This window comes from Stegostoma tigrinum, chromosome 35 (genome assembly GCF_030684315.1).
Source record: "Stegostoma tigrinum isolate sSteTig4 chromosome 35, sSteTig4.hap1, whole genome shotgun sequence".
NCBI lineage: Eukaryota > Metazoa > Chordata > Chondrichthyes > Orectolobiformes > Stegostomatidae > Stegostoma > Stegostoma tigrinum.
The window spans coordinates 13,356,196-13,380,305 of record NC_081388.1 but is presented as its reverse complement, the minus strand read 5'-3'; the positions used below and the strand labels follow the sequence as shown (position 1 = coordinate 13,380,305).

Sequence of the window (24,110 nt, the reverse complement as noted above, 5' to 3'; positions counted from 1 at the left end):
TTGAGTATGCGAACACGGATGTCTGGCTTTAGTTGTATGGAACTTTGGTGAGACTACGCCTGGGGTATTGTGGGCCGCTCTGGTCCCCTTGCTTAAGGAAGGTTATACCTGGAGGTTCACAAGATTGATTCCTGTCATATGAGGAGAGATTGAGGAGGTGCAGCCTGTGTAGAGTTCAGACAAATGAGAGGATATCTTGCAGAAATGTACAAGAGTAGAGAAGGATGGTTGCGTGGGTAAGTGATCGAGAATCATGAGAGAGTTTCAGAATAAAAAGCAAGTCATTTAGGATTGAGATGGGCTGAATTTCTTCATTCAGTCCTGAGTCTTTTGAAATTCTCAGTCATTGGGAGTTGGAGATTAATAGCTGTCCAGTTACTAATGATGTTAAGGGATTTGGGGATAGCACAGGAATATAGCAGTGAGATAGAAAATCAGCCAAGACCTGAAGTAGTAGAGGAAGCTCTAGGGGCTAAATTGCCCATTTCTGCTGCTATGTTGCTAGCCCTTATTTCCACCAATGAATGGTAATGGACAGGTTTAGTATAGTGAAAGGAAATACATTTTTTAAAAAAGGACATTTTCCATTAATTTCCCTTGTGAGCTGCCGTCTGTGACTGCAAACAGTAGCCAAATAGAGTTGGCCACAAATACAAATCAACAGAGCCCACGGCATCAAATTTCATTCTTGAATGAATTTACCAGATTGAAACTTTGTTTTTTTTCAGCTACAGAAGCCTATTTTGGTTCTTTAGTTTTACTGAGTTTTGAGTTTTCCTCCCATCTGATATTGCTGCTCTCCATTACAGGAGTGATGCGTCTCGCAGTGAGCTTGCTGAGCTTACGAAACAAGCCAATCCCGATGAGATTGACATTGACGATGATGAGGAAGGTGATGAAGAACCTGACGGTATGTAAGGATTCAGACTGTGTAATCCCATGAGAAAGCAGCCTGACTAAAACTGCACTTATACATTCAAAGCGTCTTTGTTAAAACCTCTGTCAAATGTTCAAAGTCCTTTTCCTCTTTGCAAAGCTACCTTGAAATCTATCTGTTTCCTTTCACTTCCTTTCCATAACAAGTTGATGATCAGTGCCGGATTCCAACCTGCAGGTCATTTTGAACTGTTTCATTTGCGCTATATGGAATTGCATTGCTGTAGCAAAGTCTTGATTTTTCTCTTGCTCGAGTAGTAGTGATGGGCTTTAAATGAGCTGTACCTTACCAAATGCAGTAAAGGGTATAATTAAATAGGAGCGCTCCATGCATGACCTCCAAACAAAACAAAATTAAATAAAGTTTTAAGAATGTTATTCTGAGTAGGAAGTTTCCGCTTTAATTCCCAATCTCTGTTGTTTTAACTGATCTCATTATGATAGCCATGTGACCACATTAGTTGGCATCAGTGTGTCAGGGTATCCAGTGATTCCAACTGGCAATGTTACGTGTTCTGTGCTGAATTGTTCAGTAATGATCCCAGTACAGACTGTCATATGGAAGTGAAAATAACTAGTTTGCTAAGTTGCTAGAATGTTGCTGGGGAAGTGTCACAACTTACCTTTGGAAGCTACACGTGCTGTGACAGCGTGCACTGTTGTAGCCTGGAGCAGTGAATGCTGATGATAGAGATTCACGGATACTTTGCATCACATGACAGCTGGGAATCTTTGCTGTCTCACTACCTGTCAATGGTATGTGTTGGGACTGAGCTTATACGGATTGAATAGTCCGATGCTCAGGGTCACAGCACCACAGTGGATAAAAGCCATCCCCCCAGGATTGAGGATGACCTTTGACCACTACGGTCTTGTGGTGCTGAGGTGACTGAATAGGCCAGTGTTCGATCAGCACACCCAGCGTCGAGTGGTGTTTGAAGGGTCAGGTGGGCAGGAAGCTCAGATTTTCACACACCCCTCTTCCACTATTTACACCTGGCATCGATCTGGACATGTAGAAGGCCCTCCACGTGACTGGTATCTTCGTGAATGCTGCTTCTTCAGTTTGAGCAGTCTTGGACGAGGGATTCTCAGTGGGGAAATTGCATTTTTCTGAGGGAGGGTTTGAAGATGCCCTTGAGGTGTTTGCTCTGCAGTCCTGCTGTATCAGTATGTGGACTTGAGTAATGAAGTGACTTTGGTCTAAATTAACATGTAGATCTGTTCATTGTTTCCTTTCAAGTAAGTCTGCGCGTTAAGGTTTGTTTTAGATTAGAGTTGATATCCTGGTTATTGAACCACCTCAGAATTTAACGTCTGTGAAACTATATTTACTACAATGTGTAAGGCTGAAAATTGACAAAATAATCCAAGTTTCCCTGGATCTGCCATTTATGTTAGAATCTTATGTTGTGGGAATTTGCCTGAAACTAATATAAAATGATGTCATTTTAACTGTCCTTTTAATAAGTGACCTAACTACTATTTTGCTCCTTTATTTTCAGAGGTGCCACTTGAGCAGAAGACAGTGCCAACAGCAGTGTTTGGGGGCCTGAAGGATGACTAAACAGTAACTGCAAACAGAGTTAATGACTTCCTATCACCCGTTACCTTCAGTAACCGAAGCTGCTGTTCAGACACAGATAGCCTTCATGGCTGTTTCAGGCACATTTAAACAAGCAAAAAACAAACAAAAAATTTATTGCTGCTACGTCTGTTTTGTATCAAGATTTCTCTCCCTTGTAGCTGTGTGCTCCCAATCAGGACCACTGTCGTCTTTTTTGAGAAACTGTTGGGCTGAAAGGGCCACACAATGTTTATAAAAATGTATGGCAGGAGCCAGTCTCTTTTTTGTTTTAAAAAGACTTGGATTTGTTCTTATTACCTTAATAAAGGTGAACTCAACAAATATCTGATGTGTGGACAAGATACTTTGGGAGAGACCTTTGGTAACTTTATACTTTCTTGTCCCTTTTTCTCTAAGTGGGCCTTACGTTTTTCATTCTCTTTTGAACACTGACACGGTCTCCACATGGGTTCATCTTCCTAATGCCTCCAAAGGCTGCCCATAACCAAGAGATAAGTAAGTACTGTAACTGCAGAAAGCATCGGATCTGTCACAATGACACACACCCAGAACTCCTAATACCTTTCAAACACCGAACAGTAGATGTGATAGGATCATTTAACCCAATGGCCCAAATCTCTCGCTGTTAAAGACTTGAGATTATATAGTGCCTTTCACAACTTCTGGATGTCACATGCTTTACAGCCAGTGGAGTGCTTTAGCACTGAGATCACTGCAGCAGCCCATTTGGAGAGAGCAAGTTCCCACAAGCAATAGTGACAATATGATCTGTTTCAGGTGACATCCAGGGTGAATCTCACATCTGGATTGAACATCGTCTGTTGTGGAAGCTGATCAATGAGTGCCAGTCCCTTCGGCGGCAGATGACCTCTTGAGCTGAGGGGCCTTAGTCTTTCTCCAGCCATCTTGTGATTTCTTCTGTATGTTCTGCTGCTGGTCTGTTGGCATTCCCACTGTCAGCAGTGAGGTGTGACTGTGCATCAATTCTGTTTCCTGTTAGCTTGCAGACATCCCTCTGTCACGGACAGGGGTAATCTGTTGGTCTCATGCCGACAGCAAACTCACTGAGGAGCATGTCGGGGGATGCAGCTGCTCGCCATTTGGCTCACAAACTCAGCCAACAGAGTTGCTGCTGTCTGATGAGGGCCGACATGCTGGGGATCCCTGTACGCTGTTGCACTTCTACATTGAGCACATTTTATCGTCAACCTGTTCAGAGATGTTACGATTCACCTCTGGAGCAGGTGGGACTTCCTGGCCCAAAGATGGGTAGGGACACATGCATTTCATTGTCCATTGTGTATTCACCATAGAATCCCTACATTGTGTAAACAGACCCAACATGTCCACACCCACTGTCAGCAATCCCACTTAGACTCATCGCCCTATACCCACCTAATCTACACATTCCTGAACACGCTGGGAAATTGAGCATGGCCAATTCACCTAACCAGTATAACTCTGGACTGTGGGAGGAAACCCACGCAGACACTGAGAGAATGTGTAAACCCACAGAGACAGCCAATCAAGGGTGGAATCGTTCCTGGTTCCTGGTGCTATCAGGCAGCAGTTCTAACCAGAGCCCCTGTGCTGTCCCAATTAATGTTTTCTGTCATTAATTTTTGCTTGTAAAATCAGTTTGAATTCCTGCTGTCATCATAGTGCTAGTATTATAAATCTGCACATTAATTGAACATGACCAGCCCAACATCTGCGGGGTGCTGAAGTGACTCCACTGAAGCTTCAGGTAGTGTACTCCTCACTAAGTCAGAAGTTGGCTGTGAATCCCACTCTTGGCTTGAACACATAATTGAGGCTGACACTCTCCAGTGTGATACTGAGTCCTGGAGCAGTCTTAAGAGTGTGCCAAGGTCCATTAGATTGTAAAGGATGGCATGAAATCATGGCACAGTTCACATAATGGTGGAGTTTCTCTCAGGATCCTGGTCACTACTTATCTGTTGCTAAATGTCATTAGCACGTGATCTGACCATTATCATGTTTTTGCAGCTTTGTTATACATAGGTTGGCTGCTGTGTTTCCAACAATATAATGACCACACTTCAAAATGGCCTCCAGGGGATGTAAATCACTTTAGGATAATCTAGGTTTGTGAAACATATGCAAAAAATACAAGGCTTTTTTTGTGCAAGTTCCGGAGATGGCATCGTTCAAGCATAAACATAGAGCGATGCTGTCAGACTGTTCTCAAGTCTAACCTTTGGACGGCTGACATAGATTACACCAGCCATCAGTTTCTCGTGTCCAACATCTTGACAGGTCAATCACTCAACTTCAGAGTCTGTTCCCTTTATCACTGTACCATTTGAATATCTAGGGCACTAAAATCCATTGTGTATCTGGCAGATTTTGCACAATGAACAATACTCACTATCATCTTGTATTTGTCTGTACTAAGTGTGTTTGGAGCCTGGGGAGCAGGAGTTTTGAGCCTGTTCCACCATTTGATATCACGACTCAAGTCGTTGCAATCGGGACTCCACCATTATGTTTGGCTAAACCCCAGCCCAAAGCCCTCGTCTGTCAAGTCTATAACTTGGCTTTGAATAAATTCAATGACCCACCCTTCCCTGAAAAGGAGTGAAGAGAATAGCACAGAACAACAGCCCTCAGAGCAAACATTTCTCCTCATCGCAATCTTAAAAGCAAGACAACATATTCTCAAACTCTCCCTTGTTCTATTCTTTCCAAATAAAGAAAATTTCCACCCAGCATCCTATCAGCTCCCTTCAGGAAGTATGTTTTAAATATATGAAAACCAGAAGAACTGCAGATGCTGTAAATCAGCAACAAAAACAGAAGTTTCTGGAAGCGCTCAGCAGGTCTGGCAGCATCTGTGAAGGAGAAAACAGAGTTAACGTTTTGGGTCCAGTGATGGTCCAAGGAAGGGTCACCGGACCCAAAACCTGAACTCTGTTTCTCATGGCCATAATGAGTTAACTATTGTGTTTCTAACCACTTAGTTCAAAATCACTCTGTCCCTGTCTCTCTGAATTATTTCATCTTTTCACCATCTACTATTAACTCATTTATTTTTGAGTCTAAACTGCTATGCAATCCACATAAATGGCTATTTATTATTTAAAACAATGGATGGGGAAATTATCCCTGTGTTTTGTACTTTTGCAACTGTAGTTGCTAAAATCCTCATTTTTGCCTTTGCTATCACCAGACTGTCCACACTAGAATTTTAACCTATTTTCTCCAGTAAATTCAGTGCTTTTAAACTTTGGAACATCACTTGACTCTTAATTCTCTGGCAAATTATCATCTCTATGTCTTGTTGTAATTCATAAACGTACAAATTATCAAAGAATTCATTAGAAATTTATGCCAATACTGAAGATCTCCAACAAGCTGGCACAATTCTGATGGAAAAGGCCGAGGGCATTCAGTCCAGTGAATGTATTCCACTGTTCATTTTTACCAGTATTTATCTAATTTTTTAAACTCCATTCATCTGTCCATTCCATATCAATAAGCTGCTAGTAAAATATTTATTACTCAATTCAGAAGTTTCCGATTTACAGCCTCTTGATAGCAAGAGATTGTTGGAACAAGTGTCCAGCTCTGATAACGACTCATCTAGACTCAACATTAACTTGTTCTCTCTCCATGGGTGCTGTCTGACCGGCTTTGATCTCCAGCATTTTTTGTTTTCAGTACAGCTTCCAGCAACTGCAGTGTTTTGCTCCTACTTTCTAATATCACTGTGCAACTGCTGACTCCAAGCTTAAATTCGAGTTCCCTTTGTTTGGTTATCCCCTATTAGACTATTAGATCAATTAGTCCCTTTTATTTCTTGTATTCTTTCATTCATGGGACGTGAGCATTGTTCCCTCGGCTGGCAATACCCATCCTGAATTGAATATAAAATGTAAGACATTGGAAATGGTGAAGTATTTGGGTTTGAGCCATAGGGACAGGCTGAATGGGCTGGGGCTATTCTTCCTGGAGCATTGGAGGCTGAGGGGTGACCTTATCGTGACCTATTAAATCATGAGGGGCACAGATAAGATGAATTTTCCCCCAGGGTAGGGAGTCCAAATCTAGAGGGCACAGATTGAAGGTGGAAGGGGTAAGATTTAAAAGGGGATAGCTTTTTCCACACAGTGGGTATTGCATCTATGGAATGAGCTGCCAGAGGAAGTGGTGGAGGCCGGTACAATTACAGCATTTAAAAGGCATCTCGATAGCGAGTTTTGAGAAGATTTGTAGCTCAGGTTGAGTTTCTGGATGTGAGTTTGCGCGCTGAGCTGGAAGGTTAGTTTTCAGACGTTTTCAAACGCAGGAAATGACATCACCAACCCAAGGAAACCTAAACAGATAAATAGAAAGCGGGACATAACACCAGCGCTTCATCGGAGGCTCACTGATGATGTTACCTAGAATGGTGACGAAACGTCTGAAAACTATCCCTCCAGCTCAGCGAGCAAACTCACATCCAGGCATCTGGATAGGTACATGAATAGGAAGGGTTTGGAGGGATACGGGTCAAATGCTAGTAAATGGGACTGGATTAATTTAGGATATCTGGTCGACATGCTCGAGTTGGACCGAAGGGTCTGTTTCTGTGCTGTATGACTGTGACAGGTCCGACTGAATTTCAAGATTTCTACTGTTCCCAATAAGTTTACTTTCATGCAGATTGTTTCCTGGTAAACCTCTGTGATTTCCAAGTATAACTGCCCCAAAACACCTCTTTAAAAATAATGTATAGGAAATGGTAAAACAGCACACCTTTTTAGTTCAAGTGATCCTTTGAAGCTGAAGCTCATCCACGCTGCAGCCTTTTGCAGAGTTTTGGATACATTGATTTTGATAAATGTCCATTCACTGCTCTCACTTCAATCTGTATAAACTATGTGCAGAGGTTCAAACAAGATTTTCAAATGAAATTAGTCGCAGTTAGATTTCTGAAGCTTCGCAACACTGCCAGTTAGAGTGGAAGTTCTCAAAATGGCTTGTTTAAAGCATTCAGTAATTCTTCATACCAAACAACTACACCTCCTAGTCACGAACCATTTCAACTCTCTCACCACCCCACCGCGCTCTTTGGACGACATGTCGATCCTGGGCCTCCTGCATCGCCACAATGATGCCACCCGAAAGCTGCAGGAACAACATCTCATATTTCGCTTGGGAACCCTGCAGCTCCAAGGTATCAATATGGACATCACAAGCTTCAAAATCTCTGCTCCCCCGGCCACATCCTAAAAGCCCACCTCCCTAACGCTTCCTCCCACCTCAAGCCCCACCCCCATCCCCTACCCACTGGACTAACTCCCCACCTACATTCACTTTCACTGGCTCTAACCCCGCCTCTTTGACTTGTCTGTCTCCTCTCCCCCTACCCTCTCCTTTATCCATCTTCTTTCCACCTCCCCCTCTCTCCCTATTTATTTCAGAATCCCTTTCTCCGTCCCCTCCCCCATTTTCTGAAGAAGGGTCTCGATCTGAAAAGTCAAAAAACTTTCCTGCTCCTCTGATGCTGCTTGGCCTGTTGTGTTCATCCAGCTCTACGCCGCGTTATATCAGATTCTCCAGCATTTGCAGTTCCTATTATCTCTAGTTAAGTCATTAACAGCCATTTGTTTTGTGTCCATGGCGCAGAAAGTAGCATCTCCCTTTCCCCCCCACTTGTGATAAAGGGACAGTTTATGGATTACACTCTGTCAGAGTCAGTCATTGTAAACAATCCATTTTTGCACCTCTGCCATTTTTAAAGATGACAACATTTGGTTCCTGCACAAGGGGCTTGGCCACTCCTGGCTCATGCAGTGTTCCATGGCATCATCGCTGTCTTTCCAGCTCAGCAACATTTTTTTTTGTTTTGGCGTTGTTGCTGTGGGGCCTCTTCCTGCAGGAGGCCCGGGCCCTGTGTAACTCCATAACCACCCTTCTCAGACAGTGGAAACATCAGAAGACAGGCCAAGACCTGGAGCCAGACCCTGCCTGATGTCGGTGGTGGCGTGGGACCCCCGCCGTGCGACCGTCTCCAGCTCGGAGGCAGCAGATGTAGAAGCGTTGGCAGCAGTGGTGATAAAGGACAGGAGCACCATTGCCAGGACCTCAGCGACGACATCTGCTGTGACTGACTGGAGACACAGAGGGAAGGGTGAACTTTGAAAGCTGCTTCAGCTTTGGTAATAATCAATTTAATATTAATCTCATCAGTATTTTACCATTCATACAATTTGTTCAGTAATTTATTCCATAGTCCAAGATGGCATCAGAATGTGGAGCCGTTATCCACTTGTCATTGCATTAAATAAACAGTAAACAAAGTATAAGAGGGTGCAGCGAAGACACTCAGTTCAAGGGTAGTTAAGGGATGGACAGCAGCACCCATATCTCACAGAAGTAGTGAAGGACAAAAGGCATACACTTGCCTGACTCAGTATGAAAAATGACATTGCTTTAAGTTCCAACTTGTCCAGACTGTCAGATATTTTTATATATTAATAATTTTCTTTGGACAACTGGATATTTACACAAAACAGAATTGTTGGATTGGTACAAAGCCAATCCCATTGCTGGCCACATACCAATAAAACTCAAAAAGGTGTCCACACTCTTGAAATTGAATTTTTGTATTTTATTTTAAATAAAAAAGTGAACTCAAATCAAGCTTCAAAGGCTATGCCAGGCACATCAACATTCATTGATTTATCACATCAATGCAATTGCAGTTCAAGCCAATGGGGAGCTGTATTTAACATCCAACATCATGCTTCGATGTTCTTACTGAACTCGGACAGTTGCTGTATGACTGGGTCATAATGTTACTCCATCATTCTAGGAATGAATGTGTAATATCAACCAACTGAGAAAGTCCAAAGGTTTAGCTTAAAAAGTTTTTTTAAAAAAATTTTTCAAAGCACAAGCTCCCCAAGGCCCAGATGAAATACAAACCTCCACACTTCACTTATGGATTATCTTGTTCCAAATTTCCTTCAATTGTCTGACCCTTAAAGTTCCCGCCAATGCTTCTTGGCTGGTAGAATACTTGTTGGGGGAGAAGGAATAGGGAAGACACAGCCCAGTCTGAATCTCACTTCACTAAATCTCCTTCACCTCTTTATTTTACTGTGGGTCCTCCCAAATCAGTTCCCCCTCTGCGTAGAGCTGGGTGAACACAGCAGGTCAAGCAGCATCTCAGGAGCACAAAAGCTGACGTTTCGGGCCTAGACCCTTCATCAGAAAAGGGGGATGGGGAGAGGATTCTGAAATAAATAGGGAGGGGGGGAGGCGGACCGAAGATGGATAGAGAAGATAGGAGGAGAGGAGTTGCAGTGGGAGAGAGATCGCCTGAGGTTGGTCCGGAGGGAGGGGGGTAACTTCTTCAGGTTAGGCATCCCTGGAGGAGGGTCCGCAGTGAGGTTAAAAGCACTTTGTTATCTCAGATTTTCCAGCATCTGCAGTTTCCATTATTTCTGATCACAATTTTAACCTCACTGCGAAGCCTCTTCCAGGGATGCCTAACCTGAAGAAGTTACCCTCCTCCCTCTGGACCAACCTCAGGGGATCTCTCTCCCACTGCAACTCCTCTCCACCTATCTTCTCCTCTATCCTTCTTCGGTCCGCCTCCCCCCCCTCTCCCTATTTATTTCAAAATCATCTCCCCCATCCCCCTCTCTGATGAAGGGTCTAGGCCCGAAACGTCAGCTTTTGTGCTCTTAAGATGCTGCTTGGCCTGCTGTGTTCATCCAGCTCCACACTTTGTTACACCCTCTGTGACCCTGTTTTGAGGCTTGAAGGTGGTCTCAGATAAAAGCACAGGTGAAGGGGTTGAGCAAAGTGACCAAGGACAGCAGGGGGCAGTTGTAGGGAAGACCTGAGATAGGGGAGGGATGGGGCTGGAGTTCATTTGGAGGAAGGGGCTTGGAGAGCTGCCTCAGAGTTTGTGGGATCCTGACTGGACAATTGGGAAGCCTGCCTGCTATTTCCTTGGCATGGCAAGCTCTCTCAATGTCATTCACAATCTTTACTTTTTTTTTTAAGTCTCCTGTGGCTAGACAAGATATCCTGCTATGAGCAACTATGACATTCTTAGCTCTGAAACAATTTCTAAAACATACCTTGCAGGACATCAGTGCTTTCAACTCTTCAAAGGGCCTTTTTATTATTCTTTGCAGTCCACTGTAGAATGTTGCACATCGAGATCATGCCTATGAAGGAATGTCAAAAATGCTGTTGACTGGCACAGAAATGATCCTATCGAGCCAAGGCCAGTCCAAAAACCAGCACCTATCCACTCCAATCCCATTCTCCAGCCTCAGCATCCGAAAAGCACATCTAAACACTTCTTCAATGTTAGGAGGTTTCTGTCTCTCCTATTGTCACAGTCAGTAGGTTCCAGATTCTCGGCACCCTCTGTGAAAAAGATTTCCCTCACATCCCCTTTAAATCTCCTGTCCCTCACCTTAAATCCACACACACACACACACACACACACCGATCATTGAAAAGTTCCTTCCCCTCAACTTTTTTTTTAACATCTCAAACATGACCCCCTCCAGCTCCAAGTTAAACAACCCCATTCAGTCCAATCTCTCTTCATAACCAAAACTCTCCAGCCCAGGCAACTTCCTGGAAAATCTCCTCTGCACTCACTCCAGTACTATCACATTCCCCCCTATAATGTGGGCTCTAGAACTATGCCCACTACTCAGTAGCCTAACCTACTGTTTATGTAGTTCCAGCATGACATTTCCTCACCACACCATCACCCAGACTCTTAATGACCAAGCCTCAAGGCAAGTATCTCACATGCCTTCCTAACCACCTTTATTCACCTGTCCCGTTACCTTAACGACTGTTGGGCACATTCACCAAGGTCCCTCTGATTCTCAGTGCTTCGCAGGGTCCTACAGTTTGTCACTTACCTTGTTTGTCCTCATACTTAAGAGTCATTGTCATAGAGTGATACAGCGCAAAACAGACCCTTTGGCCCAACCAGTCCATGCCGAACATAATCCCAAACTAAGCTCCTCCCACCTACCTGCTCCTGTCCCTCCAAACCTTTCCCATTCATGTACTTATCCAAATGCCTGCTAATTGTACCCACATCCACCATTTCCTCAGGAAGTTCAGTGCATACGTGAACCACCCTGTGTAAAACAGAAATGGACCCTCCCTCGTGTCTTTTTAAAAATCTCTCTCCTCGCACCTTGAAAATGTGTCTCCCTTTCTTGAAATCTGCCATCCTAGGGGAAACTCAACTAGCATTAACCCGATGTACAACAGCCCACCTACGTCCTCTGGTAATTGTCCCATTTACCACCTCACCAATTTTTGTATCAGCTGTAAACTTACAGATTAAAGCTTGGGCATTAAAGGCTAAAAATCATTTGTATATTCCACAAACTGTACAGGCCTCAACACTGATCCCTGGGGAACCCCAGTGGATATCGGCTCCCAGTCACAGAAACACACCTCAATCATCCACGTCTGCTCCCTCCCAATCCGAGTTCTGGATCCAGTCTGCCAAATTTCCTTGGACCCCATGGGCTCTTACCTTTGTGGTCTGTCTTCCATGTGTAATGTCATACTGTTTAGTAGGGTCTTAATTCAGGCAGACACAAGCAAATACTTCTTATAAATTGGTAAATTGTTTTTATTAAACTTCCAAGGTAATTTTTTCATGATACGCCTTCTAATATTACAGAGTCCACATTCCACATCTGTAGACACAAACATGAGTCCATTTTGTACCCAAAGGTCACATCTCGAGCATTGTACCCTGTACCATGTTACATATTGGGTTAAAAACAAAATAATGAGAGACCAGGCTTACTTATGGTCAACTTACTGGTCATCAACAAGCCCCAGAAGGGTTTAGCAACATCACTGCAGTGGTTGATGGGTCCCATTTTGGGAAAGGCAGGGTGTCTTTTCCCACTGCGTGTGTTTCTAGAACAGTCCGTAGATCAAGTGAAAGCTTTCCAGCAAAATCCAGGAAACCTGGTCCCACAGGACGACTGCGAAGTGATATCCACTTTCAAGAACAAAAAAAACACAAGCGGTTCCATCAAATCAGACGTTTGGGGGATAAAAGAGCCAGTTTCACCAGGGTGGGTCCAATATATACATATTAGCGAATGTCCTTTTGTTGCAATGTGGAAGATTAATATTTATTCTCATTGCCCTCTCTTTCAGGGAGGTGGGTTGGGGAAGAGACATGTTTACAGTTACATCTGCTGAACATCCAACTGCACAGAATGTAAAGGTGGACATGGCAGTGGGGAAAAGTGGGTGCATTCCCAAACGGCTGGTCCCACCATCCCTCAAGACCCTTGTCTGTCAGCATTCAAGTTGCTCCGTAGTCCCTTTGTGGGTGGAGGAGTTTAGGGTGAGTCAGCTCAGCTCCAACACCCTCCAGCAGACAAATCACTCTGCACCGATTACTCCGACCTGTCACCACGGTATAGCAGCGACAACAGCTTCTTTGAAAGGGGATTGACGCAGACTGGCACAGGGAAAGGCCAAGTGGAGGGCACTTCCAAGTAACTCCAACAGCCTGACCATGCCGTGACCTGTTTACCAGCCGAGTGCGGAAACAGTACACGAGGGACCAAAAAAGAAAGAATAAAAATTCCATTTATCTGATCCAAGCAGAACCAAAACAAAAAACAAAAAACAAAAAAAAAATCAGCAAAATCCAACAGAAACAGTCCAGAGCTGAATCCTAATTTTTGTCCTTATTTTGGATACCCACACAACCCAGTTCACAGTCTAAGTGCCACAACATAAATGCTAAAATTAAGCAACGTGCATAATTGCTTCCAGGATTTGTCATTCCTCGAGTGTCTTTTTTAATATATATATACACACATATGCACATACATTTAACATGTGTACAAGCTACAAATCAGCACAGCCTTGCATTCACCAAACAGAATTCAGTCTCTCCCTGCCCACAGCCCTGATGGATAACACCAGGCCACTTAGTGAACCAATGCTGTTCTTTTAACAGACTCAATCGCATTCTGAATAGACAGGCAAGGTGGACCCAAGCAACAGGGAACCAAGCCTTTGTCCGACCTTCTCACTGCAGAGAATGCAGACTAGGAATTGAGTCACTTAACTCAAGGAGATCACAAGCTCGAAATTGTAAAAGCTGTTAGGCATCTCCCTTTCTCATGCAGCGGAAATGAAGATGACAACTTTTGGCAGGGCTTCAGTGGAATGCTACACAATGGCACAGCATCCAATTCAGCTTGCTGGGGGGAAAGGGAGAGACACAGGCAGGAGGGGTATGGGGTGTGGGTGGGGGTCAGGGGGTGCGGTGTCAATGAGAGATACCAACAGTGCACAGAAATCCCATTCAGGCTCGTTGCCGCATGTGAGAGTGAGATTCAGCTGTCAATGCAAAGTTCTAGATGGCTCAGGCTACTTCCCTGGGAATCCCTGAATCAATCTGGAATGGGGAACAGCAGAAAGGAACACAAAATAACAGATATCAAATGAACAACACAGAACCCAGCCATTTTCAACAACAGGTTCCGAACGTATTTGGAGCTGATCAGAAACCAGAGGTGCAATGGATCAGGGCTCCCTGCTCCTGTTGTTGTCAGTGTAGACGTGAGCTCCTCTATGCGGCACACTTAAGAGATCCCACATTCTGAATAATAACAAAGACAGGCCAAAATGTTCTTATGGGATCCTGAGCCTGCATATTACAGATCAATAAACTGGGCTAGATTTAGTTGGGAAAGTTCAAAGTCGAGTCCTGGCTGGCTCAGAGGCTCCCCTAGGAAGTGAGGTGGTGAGGTTTACATTGGATCGGATCACCATCGAGACCCCAAACTTAGAACACGTGATGCGTTAGGAGGGAAAATTCATCAAACAGAGGCCAGAATGCCTGGGATTTAGAGCAGTTTCGATCTGGAGCGGTGTCACAGAGTGAGCTTCGGAGCCAATCGGACAGGCCCAAGCCCTGGCAGATGGTGTAAGGTCAAATCTGAATGGGATTCGACCCAATCAAATCCTGGATCGATCCTGGGAAAATTCAAGCAGTTAGTGTGGGGAGGGGAGGGGAGGAAGAGTTTGGGTTCACAGCTAGGTTGCAACTTTCCTTGAAGGCCCACGCCCGCACTCAATACTCCGAGGATGCAGAGCTTCTTAAGCTATTGATTGAAGATACTTTTTTCCCATGCTCTCCACAAAGAGGCAGGTAGAAATGGTTTTAGTGATTATTTGAATAGTTCAGAACTCAGATCGCACTCAAATACTGGAGCAAGTTATTCACAGGATCTTGCAAACATCGTTACCACCTCCCAATTATAGATTCCAATAAGTGAGAGTACCTTAAATATTTCATCTATACAAACAGCTGAATCATTTAAATAGCTCCATTATATACAGACACAACATTTCAATCATCAGTAGTAACCTTCAGGAATTTAACCTCAAAAATTTGTACATCTAATTTATTTGTATACCATTCTTTTAAAAAAAACACAAGAAATTTTTGACCCATCCACAAGTCCTTGCCTCGTCCTTGCTTCAAATTTCAGATACACAGCCCCGGCCCAACCTCTCGACTCCATCGCTCGACAAAGCCATTGGGGCAGACTCTGCCGGTTATCAGGGTGCTGGGTTTGTAACCCCTTCCCAGAACGGGTACGGTCCACGCTAGCTTGCGATGTGCCCCAGGCGAGTGACGGCAGCATGCAGAGATGTCAAAAGGCCCTGGCATGGTTCAATTGCCCTTGGCGAATATTAGAAAATGAAAAATAAAAAAAAAGAGACAAACAGACAGACAGGCGCTCAGGAGGATAAAACAATTGGCAAACCAGGGCCCAGAAGCCATCTGCCTGTATAGGGGTGTGGGGGAGGGTAGGGGGAGCGGGCAGGGATGGTGGCCTGTTGGCAGCGAGCCCATCATTTGGACGGTCCTGGTTTCTTGGGGGTACCCGGCCTCTTTGTCTGCCACAAGTGACCCTGGATGGTGACGGCGTCGACGCTGGCCGAGAGGGTCTTACTGGGAATTTGGGTGAACTGCTTGCGGTCAGAGTTGTACTTGTAGATTCCCTCGATCATGTTCTTAGTGATGACCTTGGGCCCGACACCAGCCACGCGGTGCATGTCCTCAGAGTCCGGGCTGTAGGTGTACACAGCCCGGAACTGGCAGCTGTTGTCACGGAACAGGATCAGGTAATGATTCGACTTGCTTTTCTCGACTTCCTGTGAGCAGACAGACAGCAGTCATCAGTAACTCCTGCCAAACTGGGGAGCACCCAGCTTTATACAACAGCAGAGATTAAAATAACCCAAATCCTGATCCTGGGCTCCTGGTCCACAGCTCCCCGAACGCGGCCGCACAAGTAGATAGGGTGGTACATGTCATGCTTGTCAATAATGGTCGGGGATCTGAGTACGAGGGTCAGGATGTCACGTTATAGCTTTATAAGATTTTGGTTAGACCTCACTGACAGTCGGATGTGGAGGCTTTGGAATAGGTGCAGGAGAGGTTTGCCAGGATGCTGCTTGGATTAGAGGGTATGAGCTATAAGGAGAGGCGAGACAAACCGAGGAAGGGTCACTGCACGTTAACTGTTTTCTCCTTCATTTAAAAGGCATCAGGATGAGTAAGTGAATAGGAAGGGTTTAAGAGGGATATGGACCAAATGGGACTGGATTAATTTAGGATATCTGGTCAGCATGGACGAGTTGGAAGGGTCTGTTTCCATTCTGTGCAGCTCTATGACTAACTTTGGACTGTGGGAGGAAAGTGGAGTGCCAGAAGGAAACCCACACAGACACAGGGAAAGTGTGCAAATAAATCCTGGACTTTTGGTTTAAAGAAATGATCCATATTTCAACAGCTGAAAGCAAACAGTGAGTCAAAGGAATTCAGGGGATATGCAGGATGCCAGAATTGGAGGAACATGAAAATTTTGCAGGGTGGCAGGGTGGGGTTGCTCCTGGATAGCAAGTGACAGTTCAGAAATGGGCGTGAGGGATTTACTTTGCATTCTGGAAGTACAGCTTTGGATGGTGTTAGGTTTATGCAAGGTACAAGTGTGGCAAAGAGAGCACATGTGACAATCAAATGAGTTTTAAAAACCCATCATTTTAATTCTGAGATCCATGAAGTCATTGCTGTTAACAATTGCAACGTAGAAGGATAAGGCTGGACACGGAACACTAAATGGAGGCACAGTCCTCAAGCAATCGAGTCAAATGTTAATAAAGCTGCTCAGGCAGAAACTGCAGGTTAAGGAATCCTTTAAATTACTGGCAAGTAAATGAGATTGAAGGCTTTTTTTTTTATTACTGCCAGAAAAATAAACAGCCCCATTAAAAGCAGCTGCATTGCTGGGAATTCCAGGATTGCTCAGAGTCCTGCACCAATGCTGGAGTTCTGATGATGGATATGTGGGAGCTGGGTCGATAATTGGCTTTCCTGGAGGGTTTCTGAATCCCTGCAATATTGACCGAGCTGCCTGCTACTGCAACGTAGGCAATTAGCCGGATGTAGATCAGGGCTGTAAGGCTGCTACTACTTCTGTCCTGCTACTTTAGTGGATAACTACACCCCAGTTAAAAGTAGGAACCACACCCCCGCCTCAGCTTTCAAACACCCGACATGCAGTTTGTTTTTGGGCTTCTAAAATAAAAGGCGCAAGCTTCCCGCACCAGCACCAGATGACAGCTATTCAAACAAGATGTAAATATGTTTTGATAATGTCCGCACATTTTCTGATGTGACTTCAGTCATTTGCATTTTCTAATTCAATTGACAGCATGTTCCTCTTGCAACAAAGACAGGCAGATATACAAACGGCAGTCTGAATGGAATGCAAAGCAGTGGTTTTCAATGATGCGACATGCTGAGTACTTGTCCATTCTATCTCAAGGATCGGAGAGAAATTTCCGATGCCAATCCTATACATAGTGGCATTCCCCATGCCCACCGTTTCTCAAGGGCTAAGCCAAATGGGGTTGGCAGGTGAAATCTTAAAATCTTGCATTTACTAATGCCCACTTTAACTCCAGAAATTATTTTGCTCTCAAACGTTGGACACAAACAAATAGGGCAAGATGCACAGTGATAGAGAGCAAGGCCGATGGGCAGAGGGACCGAACCTCATCCTCAAAGTTTTGACTGAATGTGCTTCAGCTGCCCTTACAGGCAGAATGCCCCGGATCATAACGGACTGTGTCTACTTTTTTTTAAAAACAAAATACCACTAAATTCCCCCTTTCGTTCTTTCGGAGTGTGGCAGGCTGCCTGCAAGGGTAAAGAGTGGTTAGGCCAACCTTACCTCCAATATCTTGTTCTTCTGGGGCTCATTCACCCTTCCTGCCAGGCAGCAGCGTGTGATCGCATTTTGGATGATGAATTTATTCGACTTGGCACTGGGCTCCTTGTACAGCTTGGGACCTGCAAGAGGAAAAAGGGCACACATTACTTCAGCTGAACTCGGTGGAGAATTGAGCAGAGGGGAGAGATCCTATTGCTAGCCTATGCTGAGAGCTCCAGGTTGGATAGAATGGAAACAAAGGGGCCAAATGGCCTTTCTGGTCTCTCAATATTCTTGCAATTCCATGGCTGGAACTGCAACACATTCTGGAAATCAGATGGCCTCAGTATCCACGATTTAGCCCTATTCAGGAGTACAGCCTAGATCATGACATGATTCATTAGAAAAAGAAACTCTCCCTTTTTGATAGTTCTGTTGCAAACTACCTTCAATTCGCACCCTACTGGTGCCCTGAAAGAAACGCTTCATCCCATCCCCTCTCAGAATCCTCTCATCGTTTTCACCCCATAATTGTTGCTGCTCCAAGGATAGAAATTGAAATTTCTCTTACCTATCATCTTGGTTGCTCGGTTTCAAGGCCACTGCCTCCTCCCTCCAGCCCCCCCAAGGGGCAATATTCCAAACCTCCTTTGTGCACCAGTATCTCCCTCCTCCCAGTGTCCTGCTTATGGATTGCAATACCATTCAGTTCCCTAGCAAGTAATGGAGGCAGTGATATCCCAGCATTCAATGCGGCAGTGAAAGCCCACAATTAAAACCCACCTAATCAACCACCCCTATAAGCTCAAGTTCAAGTTCTTTTTCCGACTGGATTGATACAGCACAGGAGATCATTCAGCCCGTCATATCCACTCTGCAAGACTGATTCAGCTAGACCCAAATGCTGCAATACTTTCAAACCTGGAACAAGGAGACGTCAGAGGGAGGTTCTTCACCCAGAGAGTTGTGAGCGCATGGAATAGTTTACCAGTGGTAGTAGTGGAAGCGGAGTCACTAGTGACAGTTAAGCGACTGCTGGACATGCACATGGACAGCAGTGAATTGAGGGGAATGTAGGTTAGGTTATTTTATTTTTGGATTAGGATTAATCCACGGCACAACATCGTGGGCCAAAGGGCCTGCACTGTGCTGTACTTTTCTATGTTCTATGTTCTAAGGGGCTCAGTTAAGGACAGACTATTCACAAGATGTTAGAAAACACTTCTACATACAAAGGATGGTAGAGGTTTGGAACTATCTTGCACAAATGGCGCTGGATCAGTTATTAATTTGAAATTTGACAGAGATACATGCTTGTTAAACAAAACATATTAAGGGATATGGGACAAATGCAGGTCTAGGGAGTTAGGTCACAGGTTAGAGGGGCTGAAAGGCCAACTCCTATGCTGGCTCTCCATGGCTCTCTCTAAGGGTTTATTCAAATCCTGGTGGAAAGTTATGACTGAACGTGCTTCCTTCAGGCAGGTCCTAACAAGCTGCTGCCACAAAAAAAAGAAGATTTTCGTCACATCTTCATTCTGGTTCAAAATGATAGCAATGCCTCAGGTTCTCCAACCTTTCACCAATGATGGTGGTTTTTCTCTCTCTCTCTCTCTCTCTCTCCCTCTCTGTCTACCACGTCGAGATTCGTCACCACTTTTCTCAGGGGCACCATCATTAAATCTCCTCACAGCCTTCTCATGGCCGCCGACACGACCGACTTCTCCAACCTGCCCACTGAGCTGAAAGCTCCTCAGCCACAGAGACTGTTTTGAGAATCCCCTACAAATGTGGAAGCAGGCCATTCGGCCCATCAAGTCTAGACCAACCCTCCAAAGAGCACACCACACAGACACACACCTACCCTCACCCCTTTCCTTGTAACACTCCATTTCCTATAGCTAACCCACCCGGCCTTCACCTCCCAGAACACTAGGGGTAATTTGGCACGGCCAATCCACTAAGCTGCACATCTCTGGACTGTGGGAGAAGACCCACGCAGACACGGGAAGAACGTGCAAACTCCACACCGACAGTCGCCCGAGGCTGGAATCGAACCCGGGCGTGTGGCGCTGTGAGGCTGCAGCGCCAAACACTGAGCCACCGCGCCGCCCCAGTTTTGTAAGATCTTTTTCTGCGACACACTCTGCAGCAGGCACAGGCTGCAGCGAGGTTTCTCTTCGCCCTCACGGTTTGGTTTCCTCCCGGCAAGCCTCCTCGTGGGGCCACTCACCCGTGTACTCCGGGATAGACGCTGGCGATGAGGCGGTTGAAGCGTTCTCCCAGTCTTTCTCACCATTGTGATTGCTCACCAGCCGGCTGGGAGATGGCAGCCCTGAAGGGGAGTCCGCCCTGGTTGGGGGTTGGGTGGGGGGGAGGGAGTGCAAAACAAACAAAAAATAACAACATTTTAACAACAGTAAACAAGAAACGTGACAGGGAAAAGAAAACATCTTCGCAGTCTGGCAGCCAATAGTATCCTCCAGTCCAGTCTGCCGGCCTTGACTGAAATTCTAGGAAGCGAGGGTATGTGAATCGGAAGGGTTAAAAAGATTTAGGGGCCAAATGTTGGCAAACAGGACTAGGCTTGTTTAGAATATCTGGTCAGCATGGACAAGTCGGACCGCAGGGTCTGTTTCCATGCTGTACATCTCTATGAACTTTTCTGTTGATGAGGGGAGCTCAAAAGTTCAAGGAGACAGGGGAAAGGTTTAAAAAGGGACCGGAGGGGCAACCTTTCCCACAGAGGGTGGCGCGAGTATAGAATGCATTCCCAGAGAAAGGGTACAGTTACAACACTTGGATAATTACATGAATGGGAAAGGTTGGGAGGGATATGGGTCAAACGCACGCAGGCAGGGCTAGTTTAGTTTGGGGACTAAAAGGCCCTGTTTCTATGTTAGAAGGCTCTTACGACGCTGAAGGCCCAGTTCAGACAGAAAATAAAAACTGGCTGCGTTCCACAGCAAACAAGTGCTACTGCTGGAGTTTTTCCCAATCACTTGAAACGTGGAACTTGCCGGCACAAGGAGCCACTGAAGCATAAACGAGGGGACTGAACAAACAAACGACGGATGTCGTGCTGATGGAATTAACTGAAAAGGGAGTTGGTTCATGCGGAACGGAAACCGAGGCCTGGTCCAGGAGTCCACAGGACCCAGTCTCCTGATTTATTTTCTACACAACCTGCTGTGACAGTAGAATAAGGAGGTGTTTTATTGTCTCGGCCTTTGTTTCTCAGGTGACTGTTTGCCTCAACAGCACACATGCAGGCCCTGGAACACTGACAAGGCCCTGTCAGGTACAGGGTCAAAACCATCAATGACAACCCTCTCCTCCAACATCATAAACAACCCATGGAACGAGCCTTCATTTAGCCCTTGCACAGCCCCAGGACATTCCAAAGCACTTTTTCGAAGTGTAGCCACTGCTGTCATGGGGTCAAATTATGTGGAAGTCAAAAGCTGGAGAAGTGAGGTGAAAACCAAAGGTGTTCATTCAGGGGAGATATTTCCCTTATCCCAGGGACAGCTCCCCTGCTCTCCTTCAGCGCAGGGCCTGGAATCTTTTAGTCGCTCTTCAGGGAACAGTTCAGGCCTTCGTTTAATAGCACGCTTGGCAACGCTGTGCTCCCTCGGTACAGACGATCTAAATGATGTGCTCAAGTGGGTCTGGTCTGCATAACCTTCTCACTCAGATGCAAGCAACTGAACTATGGATAAACACAACTGGAGCAGAAATTCATTAATAATCCTCAGACAGCAGCTTCCAAACACCCAAACACTTCCATCTCGAAGGACAAAGGCAGCAGATACATGGGAGCACCATCCCCTGCAAGTTCCCCTCCAAGTCACTCACCGTCCTGACTTGGAAATACATCGCTGTCCTTTCGGTGTCGCTGGGTCAAAATCCTGGAACGCTCTCCCTACCAGCACTCCAGGTGTCCCTACACCAAGTGAACTGCAGCGGTTCAAGGCTGCAGCTCACCATCACTTTCTCAGGGGCAGTTAGAGATGGGCATTAAATGTTGGGCCTATCTATAGATACCCATGTCCCACGAATGAATTTAAAAACCGCCTACCCAACATAAAATCCCACAATGCAGTGAAAAATTTGAAGGTCAGATATTTCCCCGCTGTAGAAACACACTGGGGTGGGGGCCAAAGTAGTTTTAAAAAGGATAAAAGATCTATTAAAAACAATAATGGCTTATTTAATATTACATTGGTCTCTGCATCACATGAAACTTAAGGGATGTCTCCTAATCTCTCAATCCAATGCAGTAAATATTTCATCTTTAATGATGTATTCGGTAGTGTGCTGAATATTCACAGATGTGAACACAGTGGGTAGCTTCCCAGCTCTAAGGCTGAACTTTGATCCCATGGGCAACACAAGTGCAGGCACTGTGCCACCTTAGTGGCCCTCTTCGAGAAACGGTCTACCCACTGCCGTCCAGTGGAAACCATTTAGCTGGCAAATTGGAAGCTACAAATGAAAACCAGATTACCGAACATCGATACTTGTCAGGCCATTAAAGCTCACTCCTATTGGATGCCAAAGGCGAGTTCCGAATGCCATGGGCCAATTTGTGTTTTGTTGAAATTCCTTCTCAACGTTTGCAACATCTGCCCCAGTCTGTGCGCGCGCGTGCACACACACAGGTCACGCTGTGCGCTATCAAAAATATGCAGAGGCAAATTTTACCCTCCATTCACAAAACGTACTTCGAGTTGAAGTCAGACAAAAAAAGTTGTGGCCTCTGGTTTATGACTTCTGAGAATTTACCTTTTTGTCATTAAGCAGGGATATAGGGGCCATACTGCCCCTATTTTGGGTCATCCACAAAAACCACTAACCAATGGCCTTACAAATAACGCACATGAAGTTCAGCTAGCCATTTTACGTAGACTCTGCATGACAGGATAGCACTGCAGCTGCCTAAACGACACAGTGTCATCATTCGTTCTGCAGAATGAAGAAATTCAGGGTTGTGCACAGATTAGACATGAGCAGAAAAACCCAGAACATACGCAGCACTAAGCCTCATTCCATCAGGTGAGCCACAACTGCTTAAGGCCATGTAATTTCAGGGATTTTTTTTCTGCTGTACATTGCTAAAAAGGCAGTAAATGCTGGAGAGAGCAGACAGATGCTGGACATTAATTAAATGCTTATCTCCAAAGTGGCACCAAAGGTGCTTAATTTAAAATCCTACCCGCAGGGAGGGAATAAAACTTGGAACAGGCTTCAGCGCAAGGTTTTGAAACGCACAAGATAATTGGGGTTTTCATTTCCTAGAGATAGCAAATAAAATGGGCCAAATGGCCTCTCTAATTTGTAGCTGTCTTGTAAAACCCATTGATTGCTAAAGACTGGTCCCAAAGGGTCCAGTCACAATCACCAAGAACAAACTGTTACCTGGGGCTTTTCTTGACCGAGAGACTATTGGCTGAGTCGTTGACCATGGTGGATAAGGAGAGGGTAGACCGAGAGTACACTTTGTTCAGCCTGGAGCCTGGAAACAAAGAGAAAAAGGCTGTGATCACGTGTCTGCAATCAGCTGTTTCAAACCTTGCCCCGCACTCAAAGAGACCCCACACCGACAGGTCAACGCACGGTTTACCTGTAGCACTCACACCTTGCAGCTGCCCGCAGAACCTAGGGTGCTGTGAAGAGTTACCAGGTGAATGCCACATGGGTAGAGGGCTGTGCCACTCCCAGAGCCATTTGTGGCTCACAGCAGAAACCCCAAGTTGCTCATTCAGAGGGGTGCCCCACAACAGACCCTCACAGAGGGCACTAAACAAAGTAAATGAAAACCGGGGGTGGGGGGGTGGGTCTAAAGACTCTTGCACAAACCTGTCTGGTTCACTAGAGTTCTTTAGGGACGGAAATCTGCCACCCTTACCTGGTCTGGCCTACATGTGACTCCAGACCCACAGTGATGTGGCTGATTCTTAACTACCTTCTGGGCAATTAGGGATGGGGCAATAAATGCTGCCCCTCATCCCACAATATGAATTTGAAAAGTGCGGTGAATCTGTTCAAAACACTACACAAAGATTCAAACATACATAGAAAATGCACGTCAGTCAATGTTTATGTTGAATTAGACTTAATACACGGGCGAGTACTAATACCAGCCCATGCTAGTATTCCTGCTTCTCTGCAGGATTTCATTTACCCATCACATTTCCGCTTCCTATTAAACACACCGATAACGCTCACTCAACCACACCAACAAATTTGAACATCTCACCATTCCTTGGGATAAACAGTTATCCGAAATTCCCTGTTGGATTTATTAG

At 45.3% G+C, this 24,110-nt stretch overlaps 2 protein-coding genes across 8 annotated transcripts in view; one reads left to right on the top strand and one right to left on the bottom strand.

Annotated features, from left to right (window-relative positions):
- The window catches only part of xab2 (XPA binding protein 2), a 46,005-nt gene extending 43,158 nt beyond the window's left edge, over positions 1-2,847 (top strand). For all 4 annotated transcript variants that reach the window (XM_048521981.2, XM_048521984.1, XM_048521982.2 and 1 more), the window contains 2 exons: positions 810-910; positions 2,442-2,847. In XM_048521981.2, coding sequence (XP_048377938.1) covers positions 810-910; positions 2,442-2,503 — 163 coding nt within the window. In that variant the 3' untranslated portion in view covers positions 2,504-2,847. The remainder of the gene's footprint in view (positions 1-809; positions 911-2,441) is intronic.
- A 9,290-nt stretch (positions 2,848-12,137) lies between these two features.
- camsap3 (calmodulin regulated spectrin-associated protein family, member 3) overlaps positions 12,138-24,110 on the bottom strand; it is a 196,673-nt gene continuing 184,700 nt past the window's right edge. For all 4 annotated transcript variants that reach the window (XM_048521808.2, XM_048521810.2, XM_059640064.1 and 1 more), the window contains 4 exons: positions 23,221-23,317; positions 20,033-20,151; positions 17,821-17,939; positions 12,138-15,736 (listed from right to left, as the gene is read on the bottom strand). In XM_048521808.2, coding sequence (XP_048377765.1) covers positions 15,434-15,736; positions 17,821-17,939; positions 20,033-20,151; positions 23,221-23,317 — 638 coding nt within the window. In that variant the 3' untranslated portion in view covers positions 12,138-15,433. The remainder of the gene's footprint in view (positions 15,737-17,820; positions 17,940-20,032; positions 20,152-23,220; positions 23,318-24,110) is intronic.